At 41.4% G+C, this 27,141-nt stretch overlaps 1 protein-coding gene and 2 long non-coding RNA genes across 4 annotated transcripts in view; 2 read left to right on the top strand and 1 right to left on the bottom strand.

Moving 5' to 3' along the window:
- LOC135503659 (uncharacterized) overlaps window positions 1-12,982 on the bottom strand; it is a 37,935-nt gene extending 24,953 nt beyond the window's left edge. The window contains exon 1 of the long non-coding RNA XR_010449982.1: window positions 12,745-12,982. This is a non-coding gene — a long non-coding RNA (uncharacterized LOC135503659). The remainder of the gene's footprint in view (window positions 1-12,744) is intronic.
- A 2,747-nt stretch (window positions 12,983-15,729) lies between these two features.
- On the top strand, window positions 15,730-17,199 carry LOC135503658 (uncharacterized). Its single transcript, XR_010449981.1, has 3 exons — window positions 15,730-15,942; window positions 16,426-16,485; window positions 16,600-17,199. It is a non-coding gene; the product is annotated as an uncharacterized LOC135503658 (long non-coding RNA).
- Window positions 17,200-21,070: 3,871 nt separating this feature from the next.
- On the top strand, window positions 21,071-24,865 carry LOC135504315 (DNA fragmentation factor subunit beta-like). 2 transcript variants are annotated; one of them, XM_064922750.1, is made up of 7 exons: window positions 21,071-21,239; window positions 21,383-21,491; window positions 22,469-22,654; window positions 22,810-22,889; window positions 23,071-23,244; window positions 23,438-23,538; window positions 23,696-24,865. In XM_064922750.1, the coding sequence occupies exons 1-7, from the start codon at window positions 21,078-21,080 to the stop codon at window positions 23,904-23,906; spliced, it is 1,023 nt and encodes a 340-aa protein (XP_064778822.1). In that variant the 5' UTR covers window positions 21,071-21,077; the 3' UTR covers window positions 23,907-24,865. The 2 variants fall into 2 exon arrangements, with proteins under 2 accessions (XP_064778822.1, XP_064778820.1); XM_064922748.1 differs by having other exon boundaries at window positions 21,072-21,239; window positions 21,383-21,509.
- Window positions 24,866-27,141: the final 2,276 nt, after the last annotated feature.

Below are 27,141 nucleotides of genomic sequence, written 5' to 3'. Positions count from 1 at the left end.
TCCTTGGTCAAATAGCCTTTACACAGCCTGGAGGTGTGTTTTGGGTCATTGTCCTGTCGAAAAACAAATCATAGTCCCACTAAGTGCAAACTAGATGGGATGGCATATTGCTGCAGAATGCTGTGGTAGCCATGCTGGTTAAATGTGCCTTGAATTCTAAATAAATCACTGACAGTGTCACCAGCAAAGCACCCCCACAACATCACACCTCCTCTTCCATGCTTCACAGTGGGAACCACACATGCAGAGATAATTCGTTCACCTACTCTGCTTCTCACAAAGACACAGCGGTTGGAACCAGAAATCTAAAATTTGGACTCATCAGACCAAAGGACAGATTTCCATTGCTTGTGTTTAGTGTCCATTGCTTGTGTTCCTTGGCCGAAGCAAGTCCCTTCTTCTCATTGGTGCACTTTAGTAGTGGCTTCTTTGCAGCAATTCAACCATGAAGGCCTGATTCATGCAGTTTCCTCTGAACAGTTGATGTTGAGATGTGTCTGTTACTTGAACTCTGTGAAGCATTTATTGGGCAGCAATTTCTGAGGCTGGTAACTCTAATGAACGTATCCTCTGCAGCAGAGGTAACTCTGGGTCTTCCTTTCCTGTGGCGGTCCTCATGAGAGCCAGTTTCATCATAGCGCTTGATTGTTTTTGCAACTGCACTTGAAGAAACTTACAAAGTTCTTGAAATGTTCCGGATTGACTGACCTTCATGTTTTAAAGTAATGGTGGACTGCCGTTTCTCTTTCCTTATTTGAGCTGTTCTTTCCATAATATGGACTTGGTCTTTTACCAAAAGGGGCTATCTTCTGAACACCACCCTTACCTTGTCACAACACAACTGATTGGCTCGAACGCATTAGGAAGGAAAGAAATTCCACAAATGTACTTTAAACAGGGCACACCTGTTAATTGAAATGCATTCTAGGTGACTACCTCCTAAAGCTGGTTGAGAGAATGCCAAGAGTGTGCAAAGCTGTCATCAAGGCAAAGGGTGGCTGTCAGGATTTGGCCAGGGTTGTTCCGGGTTTTGGTCACTAGATGCCCCCATTGTGCTTTTTGACCTTATGTTTTTTCCCTTGTTCCCCATTATTATTTGCACCTGTGCCTCGTTTCCCCTGATTGTATTTAAACCCTTAGTTTCCCTCAGTTCTGTGCTCTGTGTTTGTATGGTGGCTACTTTAAAAGAATCTTAAATATATTTAGATTTGTTTTTTGGTTACTACATGATTCCATGTGTTATTTCATATATTTAATGTCTTCACTATTATTCCACAATGTGTATATATATATATATATATATACACTAAAGTTCAAAAGTTTGGGGTCACTTAGAAATGTCCTTGCTTTCCATGAAAACATACATGAAATGAGTTTCAAAATGAATAGGAAATATAGTTAAGAAGTTGACAAGGTCATAAACTTTGCTTCATCAAAGAATCCTGCATTTGCAGCAATTACAGCCTTGCAGACCTTTGGTATTCTAGTTGTCAATTTGTTGAGGTAATCTGAAGAGATTTCACCCCATGCTTCTTGAAGCACCTCCCACAAATTGGATTGGCTTGATGGGCACTTCTTACGTACCATACAGTCAAGCTGCTCCCACAACAGCTCAATAGGTGTTGAGATCCTGTGACTGTGCTGGCCACTCCATTAGACAGAATACCAGCTGACTGCTTCTTCCCTAAATAGTTCTTACATAGTTTGGAGCTGTGTTTTGGGTCATTGTCCTGTTGTAGGAGGAAATAGGCTCCAATTAAGCGTCGTCCACAGGGTATGTGGCATGGTGTTGAAAAATGGAGTGATGGCCTTCCTTCTTCAAGATACCTTTTACCCTGTACAAATCTCCCACTTTACCACCACCAAAGCACCCCCAGACCATCACATTGCCTCCACCATGTTTGACAGATGGCGTCAAGCACTCCTCCAGCATTTTGTCATTTTTTTCTGCGTCTCACGAATGTTCTTCTTTGTGATCCAAACACCTCAGACTTAGATTCGTCTGTCCATAACACTTTTTTCCAATCTTCCTCTGTCCAGTGTCTGTGTTCTTTTGCCCATCTTAATCTTTTCTTTTTATTGGCCAGTCTGAGATATGGCTTTTTCTTTGCAACTCTGTCTACAAGGCCAGCATCCCGGAGTCGCCTCTTCACTGTTGACGTTGAGACTGGTGTTTTGCGGGTACTATTTAATGAAGCTGCCAGTTGAGGACTTGTGAGGCTTCTGTTCTCAAATTAGACACTAATGTACCTGTCCTCTTGCTCAGTTGTGCACCAGAGCCTCCCACTCCTCTTTCTATTCTGTTTAGAGCCAGTTTGTGCTGTTCTGTGAAGTGAGTAGTACACAGCGATGTACGAGATCTTCAGTTTCTTGGCAAAAGATCTTGGCAATGTTTCGCATGGAATAGCATTCATTTCTCAGAACAAGAATAGACTGACAAGTTTCAGAAGAAAGTTCTTTGTTTCTGGCCATTTTGAGCCTGTAAACGAAACCACAAATGCTCCAGATACTCAACTAGTCTAAAGGCCAGTTTTATTGCTTATTTAACCTTTTCACAGGTGAGTTCCAAATATCTCTAAAGGTCACCCCAGAGTGAGTTGTTTGATGCATGCATGTGATGTCAAAATGCACTCACTTTTCCAAAATGTGATTATTACGCAACAGGACAGTTAACACGCTCTGCCTGCTAATTATCTATAGGCTGTTTCAACTTGTCAATTTGAAATTATTTTCTAACAAGTTGTATTTTCTAACAACACTTTGAATTGAGGTGTGTTTCGCCTCATTAATTCACATAGAAGTAGTCCATTTCAGCGTTGCAACTTCTCCCTTCCAGGAGAACCCATCACTCATGTTTGCGCAGGTCAAGTATGCATATGTTTGCGCAGGTCAAGTATGCATATGTTTGCGCAGGTCAAGTATGCATATGTTTGCGCAGGTCAAGTATGCATATGTTTGCGCAGGTCAAGTATGCATATGTTTGCGCAGGTCAAGTATGCATATGTTTGCGCAGGTCAAGTATGCATATGTTTGCGCAGGTCAAGTATGCATATGTTTGCGCAGGTCAAGTATGCATATGTATGTCAAGTATGCATATGTTTGCGCAGGTCAAGTATGCATATGTTTGCGCAGGTCAAGTATGCATATGTTTGCGCAGGTCAAGTATGCATATATTTGCGCATCTTGCAAGAATTGTAACATTTTCTTGCTGGTGCTAGCTTTGCCTTCCTTGTTGTTTTCCTTAGACTTAACTTTGGACCTGTGCACATTCCTATCAAAGTTCCTTATTTTCTGTATATTGTGTTGTCGTTTCTACTGTAGGCGTGTACAGTATACATGTATCTATGGAGCATAATGTATTTACAGTTTTATTCATGTTTTCAGTTACTGGTGACAAATAATGCATTCTGATTATTGCATATATTGTAATGACACCTATGATGTGTGTAAAATACTTTTTGGAAAGTTGCACAAATTATAATTAGCTAAGCTATTTGACAGCTATGTGTGGCGCCATGTTTGTTGACATTATAGAATGCATTCTGGGTGTCACGTAATCTGCCAGACCAAAGATGTTATAATGAGGTGTAAACTTCCGGGTAAACTTCCGGGAAGTGAATGATCGTAGATGACACACCCCCTTATAAACAGACCTAACTCATCTTGTCGTCTCTTATTATCTTTGGTTGATGCAGAAAAAACAAGCATGGCGGCGTGCACAAACTGATTACTTTCGATTGTTTTTCTTAATTATTTTGATCAATTATAAATAGTAATTGCTGTTAGCTAATTCATATTGTAGTTTCTATCAGCCGAGAGTTATAAAAATATGACCGCATGGTTATGTCAATCTTTCCTCAGTTAGTCTAGGACAAATGTAGCCTACATCTTTCCGGTTTGGATGATTGTGCTATGCTGTAGCTGTAGCTATTCTAATAATAAACTGCTCAGATTCTGGACATAACTTTGTAAGGACTTTGTGCAAAATGTTTCTGAAAAAACTGTGTGGCCAGCTCAAATGCTGATTGTTGCATCATTAGTCGAAACTGGACATTCTAAATATGCATTCTAATCACACCGGTTTGATCATACACTAAAGCGACCACTGTAGAATGATCACACCCTTGTGTTGGTATGTGTGAAAAGGTTCATCAGCACAACTGTTTTCAGCTGTGCTAACAACCGCAAAAGAGTTTTCTAATGTTCAACTAGCCTTTTAAAATTATAAACTTGGATTAGCTAACACAATGTGCCTTTGGAACACAGGAGTGATGGTTGCTGATAATGGGCCTCTGTACGCCTATGTAGATATTCCGTTTAAAAAAAATCAGTTACAGCTACAGTAGTCATTTACAAAATTAACAATGTCTACACTGTATTTGATCAACTAGATGTTATTTTAAATGGACAGGCCTATATGTTGTTATACCAACTGAAGTAACCTAGTAAAGTACTCCCAAAACAGTTCTCTTCACCTGTGCCTCTGATATCGTCTCTATCCGTCATTCCCAGACAAGAACCAGGTCTTTAAACGCCTGCAGTTCCATCACAATGAAACAAGATCTCATGCCTTATTCACGTTACATCCGAGCAGTCCATTGCGTTGTGCCGGATGTCATTCATTTCAATAGGGACTGTCCAGAACGCAGTGATATCACAGCGCCCCTTTGCAGTTCAGGGCGCCGTTTTATCCCCACACAGAGCAGGCCCCTGGGAGAGCTAATAGCAGAATTATGGGTCAAGCACATAGGAGCATGTGTGAGTGCGCACGCACATTCTGTATGTGTCAGTGAGAGTGGGGGAGAGTGAAAGAGACACCTCATCTCTGTCCTAGCTGCTCTGCTCTGGTAGTGGTGGCAGAGTCTGAAATGCTCTCAATGGTCACACAGCGGTAGATTACCGAGAACACAGCTGGAGTGTGTAAAGCCTTTAAGGAGCAGCTGCTCCACAAGATGTTTACTCCCACAGGAGCTGAAATATTGATCGCTCCCAGCCAGACAAAGCACAGGACTGAGCCAGCTCCATGTATAATTGAAGTGGGATTTCCAAGCATAGCTGTCAAAAGGGGAGTTACCCGGCGAAAACAAAAGCCCCACCAGTTCCCTTTTTCTATGTATAATTGAGTATGCAATTGAAGTTGATGATAGGTTGGGAAGTGAGGAATTTGGCCAGCGATACCGTCACAAGATCCTGAGGCCCATTGTCGTGGCATTCATCTGCCGCCATCACCTCATGTTTCACCATGATAATGCACGGCCCCATGTCGCAAGGATCTGTACACCATTCCTGGAAGCTCAAAATGTTCTTCCATGGTCTGCATACTCATCAGACATGTCACCTATTGAGCATTTGGGATGCCCTGGATCGACGTGTACAATAGCATGTTCCAGTTCCTGCCAATCCAGCAACTTCGCACAGCCATTGAAGAGGAGTGGGACAACATTCCACAGGCCACAATCAAAAGCTCGATCAACTCTATTCTAAGGAGATGTGTCACGCTGCATGAGGCAAATGGTGGGCATACCAGATACTGTAGGGGTGTGTATCTGTGACCAACTGATGCATATTTGTATTCCCAGTTATGAGAAATCCATAGATTAGGGCCTAATGAATTTATTTAAATTGACTGATTTCCTTATATAAACTGTAACTCAGTAAAATCTTTGAAATTGTTGCATGTTACGTTTATATTTTTGTTCAGTGTATTTTGATCCTGGGGAAAAGTTTAGTCACTGTTGAAAACAGGAGTTTTGAATTGGACAAATGTGTGATGTCTAACATTGCCACACATTTGCTATTGTAGGGTAAGCGCAAGGAGGATTTCTCCTTTTGAAACCACTGTGCTCTTTAGAGTGCATCTGCAAAAGCAAAATTGCTCTACTCAAGGATGTTCAAATGTTTTCCCAGTAGTGACTTATTGCCTTTCAATAAGTATGTAATGGGGCGGCAGGGTAGCCTAGTGGTTAGAGCGTTGGACTAGTAATCTAAAGGTTGCAAGTTCAAATCCCCGAGCTGACAAGGTACAAATCTGTCGTTCTGAACAGGCAGTTAACCCACTGTTCCTAGGCCGTCATTGAAAATAAGAATTTGTTCTTAACTGACTTGCCTTGTAAAATAAAGGTCAATTTAAAAAATGACGTGCATGTTCAGAACAAAAATGCCTTACCTGTATAACATTTAAGTCATTTAGCAGACGCTCTTATCCTGAGCGACTTACAAATTGGTGAATTCACCTTCTGACATCAGTGGAACAGCCACTTTACAATAGTGCATCTAAATCATTTAAGGGGGGGGGGGGGGTGAGAAGGATTGCTTTATCCTATCCTTGGTATAACTCACGCATAAAGTACCAAGTGCATCAACAATCCTGGGCATGCTTTTGGAAAGAGATGGCACCATAGGTTCTTATTAACGATGTAACAAAATGGAGTGATCAGAATGAGAGCATGAACTCCAGAGCAGAGCTACATACTTCCACCTCCATGAGGCTAGCTCTCTCCTCAGGCCACCTATGGCACAACAGAGCCATCTAATGACCAAAACTGGCATTGCGTCAAACTCACAGCGAGGTTGGAGAATGGGAGAACTATTACTATCACCAACGCAACTTAAAATGTCAAGTTTGACCAATAAGCTCAACAGGTACTATTAATTAGGCCTACTGAGAATGAATGGAGCTGGTTGACATTATTGGAACACCTGAGGAACCAGATGACATCCCGTACTACTTAGAAAGTCGAAGTAGTGAAGGGGACAACTTCCAGCTTCATTCCAAAACTATTCATTTCCAATTCCTTAATTGTGTGTGAATTGTGCTAAACACAATTTTTTTAAGAGACTAAAAGAGGTGCTATATTTATCATTTATCATTTTTATCATTCTGACTTACAGAATACAATGTTTCGAACCACAATAGGTCTTTGTCAGCAACTGGAAAATTTCACTGGATGTGGACATACTATGCCTAAAGAACACAGCAAGGTTTGATTTTGAAATATAGCTATTTGAAAAAAATATACACCAAGAATACAAAACATTAAGAACGCCTGCTCTTTCCATGACATAGCTTTCACCTGGATTCACCTGGTCATCCTGTGATCCTTTATTGATGTCACTTGTTAAATCCACTTCAAATCATTGTAGATGAAAGGAAGGACACAGGTTAAAGAATGATTTTTAAGCCTTGAGATAATTGAGACATGGATTGTGTATGTGTGCCATGCAGAGGGTGAATGGGCAAGACAAAATATTGAATTGTCTTTGAACGAGGTATGGTAGTAAGAGCCAGGTGCACTAGTTTGTGTCAAGTATGAGAAGCATTGGAGTCAACAAGGGCCAGCATCCCTTGGAACGCATTCGACACCTTGTAGAGTCTATGCCCGAATGAATTTAGGCTGTTGCAAATCCAATTGCAGGCCTGCCGAACAATGTAGTATTTCATGATAGCATTCAACACAACATTATTTCTGTTTTCTCTGCTCGTGAATGGGCAATTCAGGAACAATGGCCTACATTTCAAATCTAAACAAAATATAGCTGTGTGGAGCAATGAAAAGGGCTCACAGGTTGACAGAAAGGACAGCTTTTGTTGGATAACAAAGCAAGCACTCTATCGTGTAGGAACTACGTTCCTTTATGTGCAATCAGTGAAAGCACTACCATGTTGATTTAAATATCAGTTGGTACACTTAGGGCTGTGGCAGGCATTCAATTTTGTCAGCCTGTGATTGTCAAGCAAATAACTGCCGGTCTCATGGTAATTGACCGTTAATTAAAAAACACATTTAGTATCTCCTTGCTTCGATGCATAGCCTACAAGCCACTGATGAAGACCGTTTGAACATCTATATTTTAAAAAGTCTAATAAATTCATGTAACATAGCCTACACCATCACAATAAATCCATTATTTATTTTAGACCGGTCTAAAGAAACATGATATGATGAAAATGTAGTCCATTTCAGAAGAACAGAGTAACATACACCGAGTTGTCCTTATGTTAGGCCCTGATCTGGCTTTGCCATATGGCTGTGGGCTACATGTTATATAAATTCACATGATTTATATGTTTAAGGTAATAGTGTGATAATGACTAAATTATTTATAAGTTTGAAGTAATGTTAAGACAATAACAGTATTCCACCCTGTCACTGTATTTCTTTTTTATTTTTTTATTTCACCTTTATTTAACCAGGTAGGCAAGTTGAGAACAAGTTCTCATTTACAATTGCGACCTGGCCAAGATAAAGCAAAGCAGTTCGACACATACAACGACACAGAGTTACATATGGAGTAAAACAAACATACAGTCAATAATACAGTATAAGCAAGTCTATATACGATGTGAGCAAATGAGGTGAGATAAGGGAGGTAAAGGCAAAAAAAGGCCATGGTGGCAAAGTAAATACAATATAGCAAGTAAAACACTGGAATGGTAGATTTGCAGTGGAAGAATGTGCAAAGTAGAAATAAAAATAATGGGGTGTAAAGGAGCAAAATAAATAAATAAAATAAATACAGTAGGGAAAGAGGTAGTTGTTTGGGCTAAATTATAGGTGGGCTATGTACAGGTGCAGTAATCTGTGAGCTGCTCTGACAGTTGGTGCTTAAAGCTAATGAAGGAGATAAGTGTTTCCAATTTCAGAGATTTTTGTAGTTCGTTCCAGTCATTGGCAGCAGAGAACTGGAAGGAGAGGCGGCCAAAGAAAGAATTGGTTTTGGGGGTGACTAGAGAGATATACCTGCTGGAGCGTGTGCTACAGGTGGGAGATGCTATGGTGACCAGCGAGCTGAGATAAGGGGGGACTTTACCTAGCAGGGTCTTGTAGATGACATGGAGCCAGTGGGTTTGGCAACGAGTATGAAGCGAGGGCCAGCCAACGAGAGCGTAAAGGTCGCAATGGTGGGTAGTATATGGAGCTTTGGTGACAAAACGGAGTAGGGTATTGGAAGCTATTTTGTAAATGACATCGCCGAAGTCGAGGATTGGTAGGATGGTCAGTTTTACAAGGGTATGTTTGGCAGCATGAGTGAAGGATGCTTTGTTGCGAAATAGGAAGCCAATTCTAGATTTAACTTTGGATTGGAGATGTTTGATGTGGGTTTGGAAGGAGAGCGTACAGTCTAACCAGACACCTAGGTATTTGTAGTTGTCCACGTATTCTAAGTCAGAGCCGTCCAGAGTAGTGATGTTGGACAGGCGGGCAGGTGCAAGCAGCGATCGGTTGAAGAGCATGCATTTAGTTTTACTTGTATTTAAGAGCAATTGGAGGCCACGGAAGGAGAGTTGTATGGCATTGAAGCTTGCCTGGAGGGTTGTTAACACAGTGTCCAAAGAAGGGCCAGAAGTATAGAGAATGGTGTCGTCTGCGTAGAGGTGGATCAGAGACTCACCAGCAGCAAGAGCGACATCAGTTCGTATAATGGAGTGAAATGTATTTGAATCATAAGACTAGAATTCTTGAATGTATGTGCATAGGAAAAGAGGAACTGTTAACAGACAAGGAACTGTGGCAGACAACTTGTGACCACTGTGAAACTGATGACAGGGAAAGAGGTCTCCCCACCCAAAACCGTTAGATTTGCAGTAGATTGTGTAACATGTGGTAGGATATGATAAGCAATGTATCTGTAGGAGAAGACTTGTAAACCGTATTGACAGTGTTAGGAGAAGAGGAGGGGCATTTATATGACCAAATGTGAGGTATAAAAGGCTATGTGCATTGTATGATTTTTTAGAGCTCTTGTGAATAGACTTTTTGACTATTCTAAGCTGGGACTCTGTCTGTTTCATTCAACCAGATTCTTACAAATTCTGGGTTGCAGACTGAGTAGTTTAATTGAAGTTCAGTTTATGAACATTGATAACATAATTCTCATAACACTACACTAGTTCATTTATCAGACAAGATTTGCTTAGACTTCCGTGGCATTATTTAGAATGAAGAATATAATTGAACATAGCTGGATAAAATATAAAGGATATTTTCTCCAAACGATTTGACGGAGTGTGCACATGCGGGCATTCTGTGTTGAGCGACTACCAAAGAAACAAGTACTCCTATATGCTTAATCTGGAGTTATTTATGTAACTTTGGTTCTGATACAAAGTTTGGGCTATATGTTTAGATTTTTTTATACATTCTAAGGCTGCATGGTACGACTAATGATGCTTTTTAAAAAGTTGCACGAAAGGCATGAGCTCTGCTTGTTTTTTTTGCGCAGGCTGTACACACTTCATCAGTCTCTCATTCACAATTTGACAAGCACTTGATAATGCCTTGAATTTCCCAGCTGCATCCCCTTTGTGTGGCCGTAATGCCCCCTAAAATAAATCCATGCCTTTTGCGGCTGAATATAATCATTATAATTCCCTTCTCCCGGCTGCGTGGCGAAGCACACCTCATTTACACGGCTCTCCGTCACGTGATCAGGTCTTTCTCACAGGCTACAGATGAAGACAGACACATTGGGGACGCAACTGTGTGCGTCCTTATCCAATTTCAAGGTGCATATTGAAGATATTGGAAGAACTGTTCACATTTACTTTTCATCAGCCAACAAGATGGGTAGGCCTAACGAACAGCAAAAGCACTAGCCTATGTCAATCTACTATCCCCCATAGTACAAAAATTGACCTATTCTATTTTGTACCAGAAATAAATATTCCAAACATAGTCTGAGACAGTGGTGGGATGCGATAGATCCCAAATGAATACAACCACTAGCATAAAAAAACGTGTTTTAAGCAATTAGCCTGACGCAGCAGATGAGAACGTTTAGCTTAAAATGTTAATAAACTATTAGGCTATATCTTCACATTATAAGCGCAGCAATGTGCACACGGCAGTAGGCTATAAGCGCAAATGTTCCATTAGCAGGAAAACACCATTCTCAAACGTGCCCACAAATGTGATTATGTATGCAATGCTTTTATTATAAAGGTGCATTTTTTATGGTGAATTTTTTTTCTCACAAACATGGAACTCGCTGCGTATGTATACCTCTTAGACTCTACACCCGTTGTAAAGTGAATTCATGTGCTTCCCTTTAAGAAGTTATTTGGCCACTTTAGTTGTAATACAAACCTTATAAAAATATATAGGCCTATGGGCTAGGCTACATGAAGTGTGCGACTATGATTTGAAAAAAAATATTAAAAAAACGCAAAAAAAGCATGCGCCTTTCTTGACTTAAACTGGGCATCATTCACAAGTGATAATATAGAATTCACAAGCTAATATTGTCACCCATGACACGAATCTTGATTTAATCTTGTCTTTACATATACTAAATATTATATGTGTGAAATTTGTTTTGATTTAGAATGGACCATTATCATACACCTGTATCAAAACGGGCAGCGGAAAAAATACATGTTATCAATGTACTGAAATTGTGAATGGAGGACACTTTTCCCATGGTTCATTTTCATGCCAGCCTGGTAGGCTATACTCCTGTTGTAACAATGTGCTCTTTGGGCTAGACGTGCCTCAAGCAACCCACCTCGACAACATCCGGTGAAATTGCAGAGCACCGAATCCAAATTACAGAAATCGTAATAGTAAACATTCATGAAAATACAAGTGTCAAACATCATTTAAAATATATATTTTTTTGTTAATCCAGCCACGTTGTCAGATTTCAAAAAGGCTTTACGGCGAAAGCACTCCATGCGATTATCTGAGGACAGCGCCCCGCATTCAAAAGCATTAAAAACATTTTCCAACCAAGCAGATGCATCGCGAAAGTCAGAAATAGCGATAAAATAAATCCCTTACCTTTGAAGATCTTCATCTGGTTGCAATCACAAGGGTCCCAGTTACATAACAAATAGTCCTTTTGTTTGATAAAGTCCTTCTTTATATCCCAAAAAAGTAAGTTTATTTGGCACGCTTCATTCAATAATCCACGTTTCCCCTAGTTCAAAATGCATACAAAATGAATCCCAAATGTTACCAATAAACTTGGTCCAAACATGTCAAACAACGTTCCCAATCAATCCTCAGGTACCCTAATATGTAATAAACAATCAAATTTAAGACGGAAAAAAGTATATTCAATACCGGAGATAAATAATCAAGTGCGCGCCTTCACCGGAGCGCGTCAAACATTTTCCAGCCAAGCAGACACATCACGAAAGTCAGAAATAGCGCAAAAATATATCACTTACCTTTGAAGATCTTCATCTTTTTGCAATCCCAAGACTCCTGGTTACACAATGAATGGTCGTTTTGTTCAATAAAGGCCTTCTTTATATCCCAAAAATATCTGTTTATTTGGCGCGTTTGATTAAGAAACACACATATTCCAACTCGCCAAAGGAAACTAAAAAGTTACCTGTAAACTTGGTCCAAACAATTCAAACAATGTTTCTAATCCAACCTCAGGTATCTTAATATGTAAATAATCAAATTTAAGACGGAATAAACTGTTTTCAATACCGGAGAAAAACAACGAGGAGCGCGCACTCATTCACGCGCACCAAAAGACTAGAGTCCTTCTGAGTGACACTTTGAAAGAATACGAATACTTCTTAATAAAAAATAAAAAACATTATACAATTTCTAAAGACTGTTGACATCTAGTGGAAGCCATAGGAACTGCAATCTGGGTACTAATAATTAGACTTTCCCATAGAAAATAATTGAAAAGTCCAATGAAAAGTTGAGGGCCTAGAACCGAGCCTTGCGGGACAGCAGTATTGAGAGTATGTGGTGCAGACACAGATCCTCTCCATGTCACCTGGTAGGAGCAACCTGCCAGGTAGGATGCAATCCAAGGGTGTGAAGAGCCTGCGATTCCCAGCCCTGTTGGATGGAGAGGAGGATCTGATGGTTCACAGCGGATAGATTTAGGAGAATGAGAACAGAGAGAGAGTCAGATTTGGCAGTGCGGAGAGCCTCCTTGACAGAGGACAGCAGTCTCGGTTGAGCCTGACTGGTTAGGGTCAAGAAGATCTTTCTGAGAGATATAGCAAGAGAGTTGGTCAGAGACAGCACACAAGTGTTTTGGAAAGAAAATACAGAAGTGATACTGCTCAGAGGGATAGAGTTTCCTAGGCTTATAGGCAAAAGCTTTACATTTAAAGTGATAGAAAGTGGCTTTAGCAGCAGATACAGAAGAAGAGAATGTAGAGAGGAAGGATGATAGGCCCTCAGAAGTTTCGTTTTCCTCCATTTTCGCTCAGCTGCCTGCAGCCCTGTTCTGTAAATTCGCAACGCGTCACTCAGCCATGGAGCAGGAGGGGAGGGCCGAGCCAACCAGTAGGAAAGGGGACATTGCGAGTCATAGGATGTAGAAGAGAGGAGAGCAGGGTCAAAGAGGCAGAATCAGGAGACAGGAGGGAGAAGGATTTAGCAGAAGGAAGAGATGATAGGAGTGGGAGAGTAGTGGGAGAGAGAGAGCAAAGATTGCGACGGTATATGACCATCTGGGTAGGGGCTGAGTGGGTAGGTTTGGAGGAGAGGGAGACCGAAAAGGAAACAACGTAGTAATCAGAGATCTAGCAAAATGTTAATTCTGTTTTTCAAGAAATTGGTTGAGATGACTCAAACACTGTACATATCTAGCATGCCCTCCTTTGCGACAATCTTATTGGGGCACGGAAAGTTAGATTAGTCTTCTAATTTGAACTTAACTGCCATTAAAGTTGGTGGTTACTACTGGTTTCAGATTGTGAGAGAAACTGTCTGCCATGTTTGGTGTTTTGGTAAGGGTTCAGAGTGACGTCACGCATCCATGAAGCCTCAACCAATCATTTTGCGACATGATATGCGATAACCATACATCTCTAAGAAATATAAAAAAGAGAGAGAGAGAGGACTGAAAAGGCAGGCACATGGAGTTTATGTTTTGGTGCAGTGGGAAAGCCTTGGGGTTCTCTCTGTGAGCCCCAGGAAGAGTAGCTAAAGAATAGCTGCTGCTTTTTCAACAGTGAATGGGGATCCTAATAAAATACAAAAACACTTTGCTGTGAACCCCTAATAAAAGTAAATACGCCAATAAAAGCAGTTTAAAAGTTGGGTTCTTCTGTCATTAAAAGTTCCACCTGTGAAGGAGTAAATTATGTGTCCATAAACATGAATATCCTCATTGTCATGATGTCAATGCCTCAATTCTACAGAGAGAGAGAGAGAGAGAGAGAGAGAGAGGGAGAGAGAGAGGGAGGGAGAGAGAGAGAGAGGGAGAGAGAGAGAGGGAGAGAGAGAGAGAGAGAGAGAGAGGACTTAATAGGAGCCTTTTCTTTCTGCCTTAATAGCTTTGATTGTTTGTGAGTCATTCTCTTTGCCTGATATTAAAACCAATCCATCGGGACCTATGCAATTTCACTGAGCTCCCCCGCTGTTCGGCTAGAATCCCTGAGACTTTATTTGGAGATCAAACAGCAACTTGCCACTCATAAACACCAACATGAACGCAATGCATCGGCCCAAATCAAATCAAAAATGGATATGCCTCTTGCAGCCTGACAGAAACCAGACCGTAGTCACTTAATAATCCTGATAAGATTTATGACGTGTTACGACCGCCTGGGGCTGATGGGATCTGAAATGTGGAATTAATGAAGGCCTACAGTATGCGTCTGTGAATGCAGTATTTCTGCTGCTCAATGGTGTTTGTGCACAATAGCCGTGGCAGGTAGCTTAGCAGTTAAGAGTGCTGGACCAGTAAGCATAAGGTCGCTGGTTTGAATCCCTGAGCTGACTAGGTGAGAAATAGGTCGATGTGCCCTTGAGCAAGGCACTTAACCCAAGTTGCTCTGGATAAGAGCATCTGCTAAGTGACTAAAATATAACAGGCATGGGGCTAATTAAATTGTATTCTGTCAATTCAGGATCATTTGAAAAATACCTTAATAACCTGAAAATGGCCATTTAATTTGAGCACAAATCCTAAATTGACTGCATTACTGGAATTGACCCCAACCTTCGAGAAGAAATCTATTTACTCACTTTTATTTTTATTAAGCAGCTGACAAATTCTTAGCGCTCAAACATTGCAACATTCTTAATAGCTTGTCCTTGGAGGGGTCTAATGTGAAATTAATATTATTTTATTTATCTGTTATTTTACCAGGTAAGTTGACTGAGAACACGTTCTCATTTGCAGCAACCAATGGAAGCCTTCTTAAGAATTGACTTCCATTTCCTTGGACATTCCAGCCCAGTCCAAAAACTATTAGCCTAGCCCGTGCCCCTGTAGATCTCTACTTTCGGCTGGCGTTAAGGTGGCGCGAGTGTCAATGCACATTCGTTGGGAATTTTAACCTGTTAAAGGGTAATGGACACACTTTAGGAAGTAAATCTAAGCAAAGATATGTATTTAATCCACTTATACTAAAAACATGTGCATTTAACATAAAAACATCTCTATATTTAGTATTTTGATCGCCGACAAAGTTTATTTGAGCTACGGTCAGCTCCATTTTAAATTGCCATAGTAACGACTGATGCCAGTGCTCACTGGCAGGCATCAGCAAATTGTCTGGTATTGAGTTTTTGTGCTGAGAGTGAATGAAGAGAGTGAGGTTAGGGGCGGACAACGAAGATGGCAATAGCAAGTTGTAATTCAAACATGAACTGTATAGCGCCAGGCTGTATGAATTGGCCCCAAAAAAGCCCTCTGTAAACTACCATCGGCTTCCCATGGACCTACAACTTTAGAAGAAGTGGCTCCATGTCCTGAAAAGGAAGGACATGCCAGTTTGACCTAGCAGGATCTGAACACAGCACTTTGCGGAGGCAGACTTCGCAATGAAGGGCACTTTCAATGAGGAAACTGGGAGTTTCCGAATGGAAAGGAGTCATAGGCCTACATTGAAGCCCTCTGCTTGCGCCTCCATTTGAAATTGAGGGTTATGGTGTAGGGGTTACCAACCGACCATCATGAACATCACTGATTTTTGGAGTCAAGCAAAAGCAACTGAATGGAGGAGGCGACGTGAGTAAATGCAATGGAGCCTGAAGTAACGTTAACCGGTCATGACTGTTGTTGACTAGGCTAGTGTTAGACACTGGACAACTTTATTGCAACTCTAGCTGAAGGTAACTAGCTAATTGCGTCTGAAGTGTTTTGTGTAACACCCCCCAGAAAATAACGTCATCAAGCAACTGAACTGCAACTAAAATTGCAACACAGTTTCGTGTACCCGTTATTAGGCAATGTTACTAGTTTGTTGCTAGCTTCCATCTCAGATAGTCAAGTACTGTAACACATTTTGTTGACAGATTTGTTTTTGTAATGTTTTGTTAGCTCCACCTCATTTAGCTAGACTGAAGTTGACATAGCTAATGTTTGCTGAAAAACAAATGTCCTTGTGTTTGCTGTGTGTGTGGGGACAAAGCATACAAGACGAGTAGCTTGTTAATGCCAACTGATATATTTGGGTTGAGTTGTCTTAACAAAACATTTTATTTTTTTCAGGATGACATCTTCATCCCTGACAATGTTTTCATCCTGGAGGAGACTGTGCAGAAGGCAGAGGTGGTACATGCAAATCCATGCTATTGCTAAGGCTATTGTTTATTTCAAGTATATGCAGTGATTCTTGAATATTACTACAGCCTAATAGATGCCTTCATTATTTTCTACCAACAGGAAAGAACAGTTAGTACAGCATGCCAAACTGACTCCTGGGTGCCAGTGTTCCCGTGCTGCGGTGGAGAAGAGGTCCACCGGGACCATCACTAAAGAGCTCAGGGCCCAGCAAGATTGCTCTCACAACCATCAGTATACAACCGGGTCCTGCCCCTATACGCCACAGATGGAGCTGAATGAGAGTGAGGTCTGTGAAGACCATAACTCGCTGTATGAACCTGAGAGCTCAGAATCACAATCACAATCATCACAGTCTAAGCCAAGATATACTATCAATCACTTTGGGGGAGCGGGATGTTGTTCCGAAAATGGAGAAAGAGCAGGCCATTCAACATCGAATTCAAAGATACACCCATCCATAAAGGGAATCGGAGTGGAATTGTTTTAACAGTTTTTTTTTTACCCGTTTCAATGGATGTGCTACCTTGTCCCAGTTCTGCTGTTTCCATTTTCTCTCTCTCTCAACCTATGAATGCTCAGCTACAAAAAGACAACTGACATTTGCTCCTGAGGTGTTGAACTGTTGCACCCTCTATAACCACAGTGGTTATTATTTTAATGTAAAAAGGGCTTTTGTAAAAATAAATTTGATTGATTGTTTGCTGTGCTGGATGTTGTGTATTCACTAACTCTCTGAGTGATGGTCCATTTTTAGTGTCTTAACATATTTGTGTGTATTTAATCTCTATCTTAACTTTTAAAGTGGCAATCAGCAGTAGAAACAATAAAGTGTCTCCCTGCTCCTCTTTCAGTAAAAAGCTGAGGGATGGGGCTGGAGAAATGTAACCACTCTCAAATTCATAGACCGAGCGATAGATGCAAGGACTGACCATCCATGAAATCAAAATTGTAATCATGTTTCTATGATCTGTTTCCACGACCATGTACCCAGTTCGCTTTGGATAAAGGCGTCTGCTAAATGGCATATATTATTAAAGTCTACTTTGACTGCCAACTAGCTGCCCAGTGGTTACCATTCCTTTCCAATAGATGGCAGCCAAAGCTAGTTTGAGTCACTACTCTAGCACAGGGACATGGGATTAATGCTCACTGAAAGTAGTTTTATTTTTTATTGAACCTTTATTTAACTAGGCAAGTCAGTCAAGAACAAATTCTAATTTACAGTGAAGCCTACACCGGCCAAACCTGGACGGTGAGATTTACCGGTTACTCTGCGCAAACCTCCACCCTCCAAAAAACCCAACATGAACTCTGACATTGTGGCTACCTTCTCCTTACTCATCAACTCCAGGTCTGACGCCATTGAGAAAATGGTAGGCGCGAACACCCTGGTTATCAAAGGCTTGAAAAGACTGGAGTTTGCATGTGGTGAAATCAAGGACGTGAAAAGGAGTGGCAGAAGTTGAAAAAAGAAGTTGTGGAAAAGAATAACAATATCTACCATAGACGTCTCACTGATCTGGAACAATACACAAGAAGAGCCTGAGACTCTACGGCGTGCCAGAGACGGAGAATGGGGATGTGTGACGAGAGGCTATCCGCCAAGAAGTTATGCCTGCAGAGACTAACAAAGTTGGTGATACCATTAATGTTGCGCATCGCCTCAGCAAGAAGCAACAGCAAAACGATTCAAGACCAAGCAGTATCATCATTTTCACTGCCAGATTCTACAGGGATGCTGTCTGGAAAGCTGCTAGGAAGAACACCTTCCTTCAGAGCCGTGTGGCAGGGCTGAAATGCAGTGGAAATGTTTTTGGGGGATTCAGTTAATTTGCATGGCAAAGAGGGACTAATTGCCATCATACAAACTGAGGCATCAGACTTTGTGAAAATTAATATTTGTGTCATTCTCAAAACTTTTGTCCACGACTGTATACCTTAGCAGCGCTTCCCTTCCTTCCTTTTTCTACAACTGTATTTAATGTTTATTTATTTTCCCTTTTGTACTTTAACTATTTGTACATTGTTATAGCACTATACATAGCAATAATATGACATTTCAAATGTCTCTATTCCTTTGAAACTTTTGTGAGTGTAATGTTGACTGATCATTTTTGATTGTTTGTTTATTTCACATTTGTTTATTATCTATTTAACTTACTTTGGCAATGTAAACATACACTACATGAACAAAAGTAAGTGGACACCTTCTCGTAGAACATTTAATTCCAAATTCATGGGCATTAAAATTGAGTTTGGCCCCCCCTTTGCCGCCATAACAGCCTCCACTCTATTGGGAAGGCTTTCCACAAGATGTTGGGATTGCTGTGAGGACTTGCTTCCTTTCAGCCACGAGCAATTGTGAGGTCGGGCACTGATGTTGGGTGATTAGGCCTGGCTCGCAGTCGGCGTTCCCAAAGGTGTTCGATGGGGTTGAGGTCAGGGCTCTGTGCAGGCCAGTCAAGTTCTTCCACACCGATCTCGACAAACCATTTCTATATGGACTTCTCTTTGTGCACAGGAGCATTGTCATTCTGAAACAAGAAAGGGCCTTCCACAAGCTGTTGTCACAAAGTTGGAAGCACAGAATCGTCTAGAATGTTATTGTACCCTATGCTGTAGCGTGTCCTTTCTTTGCATGTTTCTGCACAATGGTCTTCATGGAAGAAAATACACAATACACAAGCATTTTGCTACACCCGAAATAATATCTGCTAAACACGTGCATGTGACCAATACAATTTGATTTGCCTTCACTGGAACTAAGAGGTCTAGCCCAAACCATGAAAAATAGTTTGCCAGATGGTAAAGACGGTAAAGCTTGATTCATCACTCCAGAGAATGCGTTTCCACTTTCCAGAGTCCAATGGCGACAAGCTTTACACCACACCAGCCGGCGCTTGGCATTGCGCATGGTGATTTTAGGCTTGTGTGCAGCTGCTTGGCAATGGAAACACATTTCATGAAGCTCCCGACGAACAGTTATTGTGCTGATGTTGCTTTCAGAGGCAGTTTGTGCTACGCGCTACGCACTCAGCGGTCCCGTTCTGTGAGCTTGTGTGGCCTATCACTTAGCAGCTGAGCTGTTGTTGCTCTAAGAGGTTTACACTTCACAATAAAAGCACTTACAGTTGACCAGAGCAGCTCTAGCAGGGCAGAAATTTGATGAACTGACTTGTTGGGAAGGTGGCTTGATTTGACGGTGCCACATTGAATGTCACTGAGTTCTTCAGTAAGGCCATTCTACTGCCAATGTTTGTTGCCATTCTACTTCCAATGGAGATTGCATGGCTGTGTGCTCAATTTTATACACCTGTCAGCAATGGGTGTTGCTGAAATAGCCGAATCCCCTCATTTGAAGGGGTATCCCCATACTTTTGTATAAATGGTGTATGTTTCTCATGCTAATAAAGCTTTTGAATTGAAAATTGCATAAGAGACAAATGTTCTGAATGGACAACAGTAGTATCAAAAACTGGAACAAAAAGGAAAATGTCTAAAATTAGAGTGGAATATATGTGTGTGAATGATACTGAATTGCATCTTGTTGAGATGCGTTTGTTGAGTAAGGATGCATATGTGGGAAATCCATTTGAGGTGTCGAAAATGGTGAAGAATGCGCTTGGAAAAGTGGAGTCCTTCAGAGTGACCAGGAGTGGTCTTATTTTGATTACATATATTTCTGAAGAGCAGAGGAATATTGCAGTGGGGTTCAGAAGAATCCGGACAACAGAAGTTTTATGTTTTGAACTTCGGAGTAGAGCACAAAGTCATCTCAGGGGTGACAACGGATGTTCAGGTTGAATACAAGAAGAGAATTCCTGGTGTGATTGGTGCCCGGCGTCTGACCGCTGGGTGAATGGGGAAAAATAAGTAAGTCTGTTGGTCCTGTTGTTTTTTGATAAAGATGAAATACCTACGCATGTGAATCTTGGTTATGTAAGATAAGCCATAAGAGCTTTCGTTCCCAAACCACCAATGCAGACGAACAGAGTATACTGAAGAACGGTGTGTAGAAGGACTACCGTGTTGCAATTGTGGTGGGGATCATGATCCTGAGTTCCTGAAGTTCCCTTTAAGGGTGAACGAGATTGAGATGGAAAAAGTTAGAGCTGTCAATCGAATATCCTATGCAGAGACGATTAAAAGAATTGAGAAAACATGTGATGCTAGTGAAGAAATAGTAGTGGATACACCACAGCCTGTAGTAAATGTTTTCTGCCAGACAAGAGATACCCTGTGTTAAAAGGGTGGATTTTGTTGCATTCATTGCCACAGTTATAAACTATACACCACAAGTCTCAAATAAGTGTAAGAAACTGGACATAATTGTGGCTGTGGCAGAAAAGTTTTCAGGACTTAAGGATTTTTCATCAGAAGACTTGCAACAGGTACTGGTGCCGGAAGACCCACCCTCCCAGGCTCCCCTGTGTAGGGACCAGAGTTTTTGGGGGGAATCCTGTTTCCATCCGGAAATCACATTACATTGTGTGATCGCCAATATACCATAGAAGAAGAAGAATATTGGATAATTTTACAGCCTGTCCAGTAGTTGGCAGTATGAGTCCTTTCTTTACATGTTTTTGCACAATGGTCTTCATAGAAGAAAAGGCGCGATGTTTGGACTTTTCAGAAAAAACAAACTTGTCAAAATAAGAAGTCTGAATAAAACTACAAAACATGGGGTGGCTGCAACAAGTCTGAAAGAGCTTCTCAAAAAGGGGAGTAAACTTCTACAGGTACGATTTCGCCAAGTAGTTTAGCAATATTTAGCACATTCTACTGCAGCCAAACCGAAACAGCAACACCTGCAATAAGGAAATGGCGATAGTTACCGTTTCATTGTTCTTTTGTTTAAATTATGTGAATCCTTTTCTTATAGGTTCCACTCGTCGGTTCGCATATTTGCTTGTATGAAGATGGAACGGAATTGTCAGAGGACTATTTCCGAAGTCTTCCAGACAATGCTGAACTTGTCCTTCTTGCCATGGGTGAGAGATGGAGCGGATGTGAGTTAAATATTATAACTGTGACAAACAACTAGCCAACTAACCACCTCAGACTTGGTTGCATGCACATTAATATAACGATGAGACCTACTTTATGTAGCTGTGCATGGTAGATATATGATAACAATACTAATTTAAATATGCACTTCAAATACTTTATGTAGGCAAATAATTGCGTTAATTGATTTGAAAAGGATGGATTAGCCATGCTTTCACTTGTAGGAAGAGCAGTTAACCACACTCACTAATATGTAGCTTAACTTTACCTGCCAGTGATGCTTGCCAGTGCAGCCTGGTCTCGTAGACTAGACATAACAAAGTACATGTAAATCCGGGACACCCAAATTAGTATGATATGTTTGGTATGGTTGCATAAGACAGAAGGTTACTTAAGCAAAAAGTAGGGGGGATAACGCGAACATCTAGTATCACGGACAGCTTTAGCAACTTTGCGACTACCTTCTACTTTACAATTACTTAGTATGTTAGCTAAACCTTCCCCAAACCCAGTATTTCCCAAACTTGGTCCTGGGAAACACTGCCCTAACCTTAACCCTTTAACCTAACTACTCATCTTGATTCTAACCCTAACCTAGCTAACGTTAGCCACCTAGCCAACATAAGCCACAACAAATTGGAATTAGAAACATATTGTACGAATTGCAATTTGTTACATACAGTATTAATATGAATGTTAATTTGTAACGTATCATACGAAATGGATGATGGACATCCACAAATTAATACATACCATAAGAAACGCAACATATCATACTATTTGGAGTGTTCCAGATTTACATTTACTATGTTACGTCTACCTCGGAGTCCAGGTTGGCCAGTTAGGCTGTCTGGGCTTCAAACCCAGTTGGTCACATTGGTGCCATGGCTTAGATGTGTAGCTAACAAAAGTTGTTCTGTGAATCAATTTAAATAACAGGTATGATTTCTTATTATTCCAGTTGTCTGTGACATAAGCCGGTTGCTGGACACCGACAGGAACTCAGATCTTCTGATTGATGCGGCTAAGGGGCTTCTCTCTGACGAGCGGTCTCCAAAGAGACGCAAACTCTTGGGGGAACTGCTGCTGCATTTGAAGGACAGCTCTGAGACTGAAAACAGAGAAGATGATGAAGACTGGTTCCAAGGTAAAAAGTCCTTTATCTTGGTATTGAAAGAAATTCTGCAGGAAACAATGTGATAGCCAAAAGCAAGATGGAGCAAAGTATAAGACACTTTTTATATTTATCTGAACCAAACTGTGCCTTTTTAAAGTTGCACTCTTTCATTTCTGTGCTTTCAGGAATTGATGTCAGATTTAAGACCAAATCGGCCTACATGAAGTACAACTGTGAGAGCAGGATTCGTGGATACATGAAGGAGGTAAAACTGTATTACTGATGCTTTGGTTTGACACTGAAAGTGGTTGGGACTGTCAAGAAGTGATTCTCAAGGCGTATCTCATTATAACAAATCTACTCCAAATTGTTATCTGCTCTTCTATTTTCTGAGGGGAAAGAATATACTTCCTCATGACTGATTTTTATAGTTTGCTTATTCACAGGTGGATAGTTATGCTCAAACAATCCAAAAGCCTAAACTCAAGGCTGAATACAAGAAGACTGCAGAGTCCTTGGTGATGCAGCTGAAGTCTGACAAGTACAATGGCTGCTACTTCAACAGGACAGAGAAGGAACTCAATCGACTATGCACCAAGGATGGATGGTTCTCCTGTCAGGTAACATTTATGAACCTGAAAGTGGCTAGTCATGCAGGATTTTACTATAATAAAGCATAAACACAACATAATTAATTATGTGATGTACAACAGTCATGATGGAGATGTGAATGGTTACCAACAGTTCCAGATCATGTTTGGCTCCATAGCATCCTGTCTTTATAGCCTGTGTCCATCCCTCTCCTTTCCTCAGGGTGCATTTGACCAGGATGAATGCATTTCCCTCCACTCCATCAACCCCTATGGCAACCGAGAGAGCAGGATTCTCTTTAGCACCTGGAACTTGGACCACAGGTGGGTTTAGTGAATAACGGTTATTAATATAATTCAGAATGTCAGGCTCACAATCGTGTTTGAAACAGTATTACAAAAAATCTTTCTTAATTATCAATTGGAATGTTATGCATGTCCTGTCAGTTATGGATCAAATCTGTAGAAATCTCTGTCCCAGGATTGAGAAGAAGAGGACGGTCATTCCTGCCCTGGTGGAAGCACTGCAGAACCGCAAGAGCAGCAACATAAACCTGGACTATTTTTATAAATTGCTGTTCACTCGGGAGAATCTAAAGCTGGTGCATATTGTATGCCACAAGAAAAGTGCCCATGACTTGCTGTGTGATAAAAGAAACATGTACAAATGGGGCAAACGAAAAGGATTATAAAGGGAAAATGCTTTTTACATTTCAGGGAAGATGCCTTTTGTAGTGTTTGTTGGTTATTCTTAAACAGATAAAGTACAAGACTTATAACTACTGGTAAATTGAACTAAATGTAATTCTGGGCAGGGAACATTGTTTTCTGCTGCTCTCAGAACAGCTGATTTGTTGATCATTTTGTGCTAGTGATATTAAAAAGCACTCCATTATGAGCCACTGATTGGGTAGTAGTCAATGGGCCAATCCCAAATCGTCCCCTAATCCCTATGCACAGGGTGCATTCAGTGTGATTCAATGCTTGCTACGTTGTGTGACGGTTTGTACTGAAAGACACGTGTCCCCAAAATGGTGCGTACCATGCTTCAACATCCTTTGAGGTAAATTTTAGCCCGTTTGGTGGTTGTGGCCTGATCAATATGAATGTAAAACTATTTAAAATTTGAAACACATGAAGCACACACCGTACAATCTTCTCGGACGCCATAATCGCACTGTTCTTCAACTGGTCGTTCACTACCTTTTTCCGTTGAATTTAAAATGCAAAACACTGTTTTGTTGTACCCCCCCCCCCCCCAGATGTCATGGTGGAGCTATTACCAGATTGATTATACCTGTCTAATCCATTTTTTTTATTTTTCCTTTTATTTAACTAGGCAAGTCAGTTAAGAACAAATTATTATTTTCAATGACGGCCTAAGAACAGTGGGTTAACTGCCTTGTTCAGGGGCAGAATGACAGATTTGTACCTTGTCAGCTCAGGGATCTTGCAACCTTTCGGTTACTAGTCTAACGCTAACCACAAGGCTACCCTGCCACTCCAATGCATAGAGAATGATTTGTTTGGACATTTTCATTATGTATTATACTTTTAATGTGCTCTCATATTATATTTGGATGTATATTCTAATTTCATTACTGTTTCCATGATAATTGTGTGGGGGGAACCAATAAAGTATTGAAAGAAAGTTGTCTCAGGTTTGACTATATTGTTTTGGAGTCACGCAGATTTTATTAGAGCAGAGCTGTTTACGGCCATAAGCAAACAGGAAAACGCTCATCCAGAGGTGGAGCTCCTAGAGGCCGGGGACCTTAATGCAGGGAAACTTAAATTTATTTTACATAATTTCTACCAGCATGTTAAATGTGCAACCAGAAGGGGAAAAAACGAGACCACCTTTACTCCACACAGATATGTATACAAAGCTCTCCCCCGCCCTCCATTTGGCAAATCTGACCATAATTATATCCTCCTGATTCCTGCTTACAATCAAAAACTAAAGCAGGAAGCACCAGTGACTAGGTCAATAAGAAAGTGGTCAGATGAAGTGGATGCTAAACTACAGGACTGTTTTCCAAGCACAGACTGGAATATGTCCCGGGATTCTTTCGATGGCATTGAGTACACCACATCAGTCACTGGCTTCATCAGTAAGTGCATCGATGACGTCTCCACAGTGACCGTACGTACATACCCCAACCAGAAGCCATGGATTACAGGCATCATCCGCACTGAGCTAAAGGGTAGCACTGCCGCTTTCAAAGAGCGGGACTCTAACCCGGAAGCTTGTAAGAGCAAAGCGTCAATACAGGACTAAGATTGAATCGTACTACATCGGCTCCGACACTCGTCGGATGTGTCAGAACTTGAAAACTATTACAGACTACAAAGGGAAGCACAGCCGCGAGCTGCCCAGTGACACGAGCATACCAGGCGAGCTAAATTACTTCTATGCTCACTTTGAGGAAAGTAACACTGAAACATGCATGAGAGCATCAGCTGTTCCGGATGACTGTGTGATCACGCTCTCCGTAAGAACACTAAAATATCATGCCTAATTGAATACCAACCCATAGCACTCACGTCTGTAGCCATAAAGTGCTTTGAAAGACTGGTCATGGCTCACATCAACAACATTATTCCAGAAACCCTTGACCCACTCCAATTTGCTTACCACCCCAACAGATCCAGAGATGATGCAATCTCTATTGCACTCAACACTGCCCTTTCTCATCTGGACAAAAGGAACACCTATTTGAGAATGCTATTCATTTACTGCAGCTCAGCATTCAACACCATAGTGCCCTCAAAGCTCATCACTAAGCTAAGGACCCTGGGACTAAACACCTCCCTCTGAAACTGGATCCTGGACTACCTGACGGGCCACCCCCAGGTGGTAAGGGTAGGTAACAACACATCCGCCTCGCTGATCCTCAACACAGGGGGCCCCTCAGGGGTGCGTGCTCAGTCCCCTCCTGTACTCCCTGTTCACTCATGACTGCATAGCGAGGCACAACTCTTAACACCATCATCAAGTTTGCAGATGACACAACAGTGGTAGGCCTGATCACAGACAACAATGACACAGCCTAAGGGAGGTCAGAGACCTGGCCATGTGGTGCCAGGACAACAACCTCTCCCTCATCGTGATCAAGACAAAGGAGATGATGGTAAACTACAGGAAAAGGAGGACCGAGCACACCCCCATTCTCATCGACAGGGCTGTAATGGAGCAGGTTGTTATCCACATCACCAACAAACTATCATGGTCCAAACACACTAAGACAGTCATGAAGAGGGCACAACAAAACATATTCCCCATCAGGAGATTGAAAAGATTCGGCATGGGTCGTCAGATCCTCAAAAGGTTCTACAGCTGCACCATCGAGAGCGTCTTGACTGGTTGCATCACTGCCTGGTATGGCAACTGCTCGGCCTCCGACCGCAAGGCACTACAGAGGGTAGTGGATACAGCCCAGTACATCACTGGGGCCAAGCTTCCTGCCATCCAGGACCTCAATACCAGGCAGTGTCATTGGAAGGCCCTAAAAATTGTCAGACTCCAGCCACCCTAGTCATAGACTGTTCTCTCTGCTACCGCACGGAAAGCTGTACCAGAGCGCCAAGTCTAGGTCCAAAAGGCTTCTTAACAGCTTCTACACCCAAGCCATAAGACTCTGGAACAGCCAAGCAAAGGGCCAACCAGACCCCTTTCACCTCGACTAACCGTTGCCCTCGCACATTGACTGTACTGGTACCCCCTGTATATAGCCTCGCTATTGTTATTTTACTGCTGCTGTTTAATTATTTGTAACTTTTATTTTCTATGTTTTACTTAACACTTATTTTCTTAAAACTTCTCAACGCATTGTTGGTTAAGGGCTTGTAAGTAAGCATTTCACTAAGGTTTGAAAATACACCGGTTGTATTTGGCACATTTGACAAATACAATTTGACTTGAGA

This window comes from Oncorhynchus masou, chromosome 18 (assembly GCF_036934945.1).
Source record: "Oncorhynchus masou masou isolate Uvic2021 chromosome 18, UVic_Omas_1.1, whole genome shotgun sequence".
Lineage (NCBI taxonomy): Eukaryota > Metazoa > Chordata > Actinopteri > Salmoniformes > Salmonidae > Oncorhynchus > Oncorhynchus masou.
This window is presented reverse-complemented; position numbering and strand designations above follow the sequence as displayed.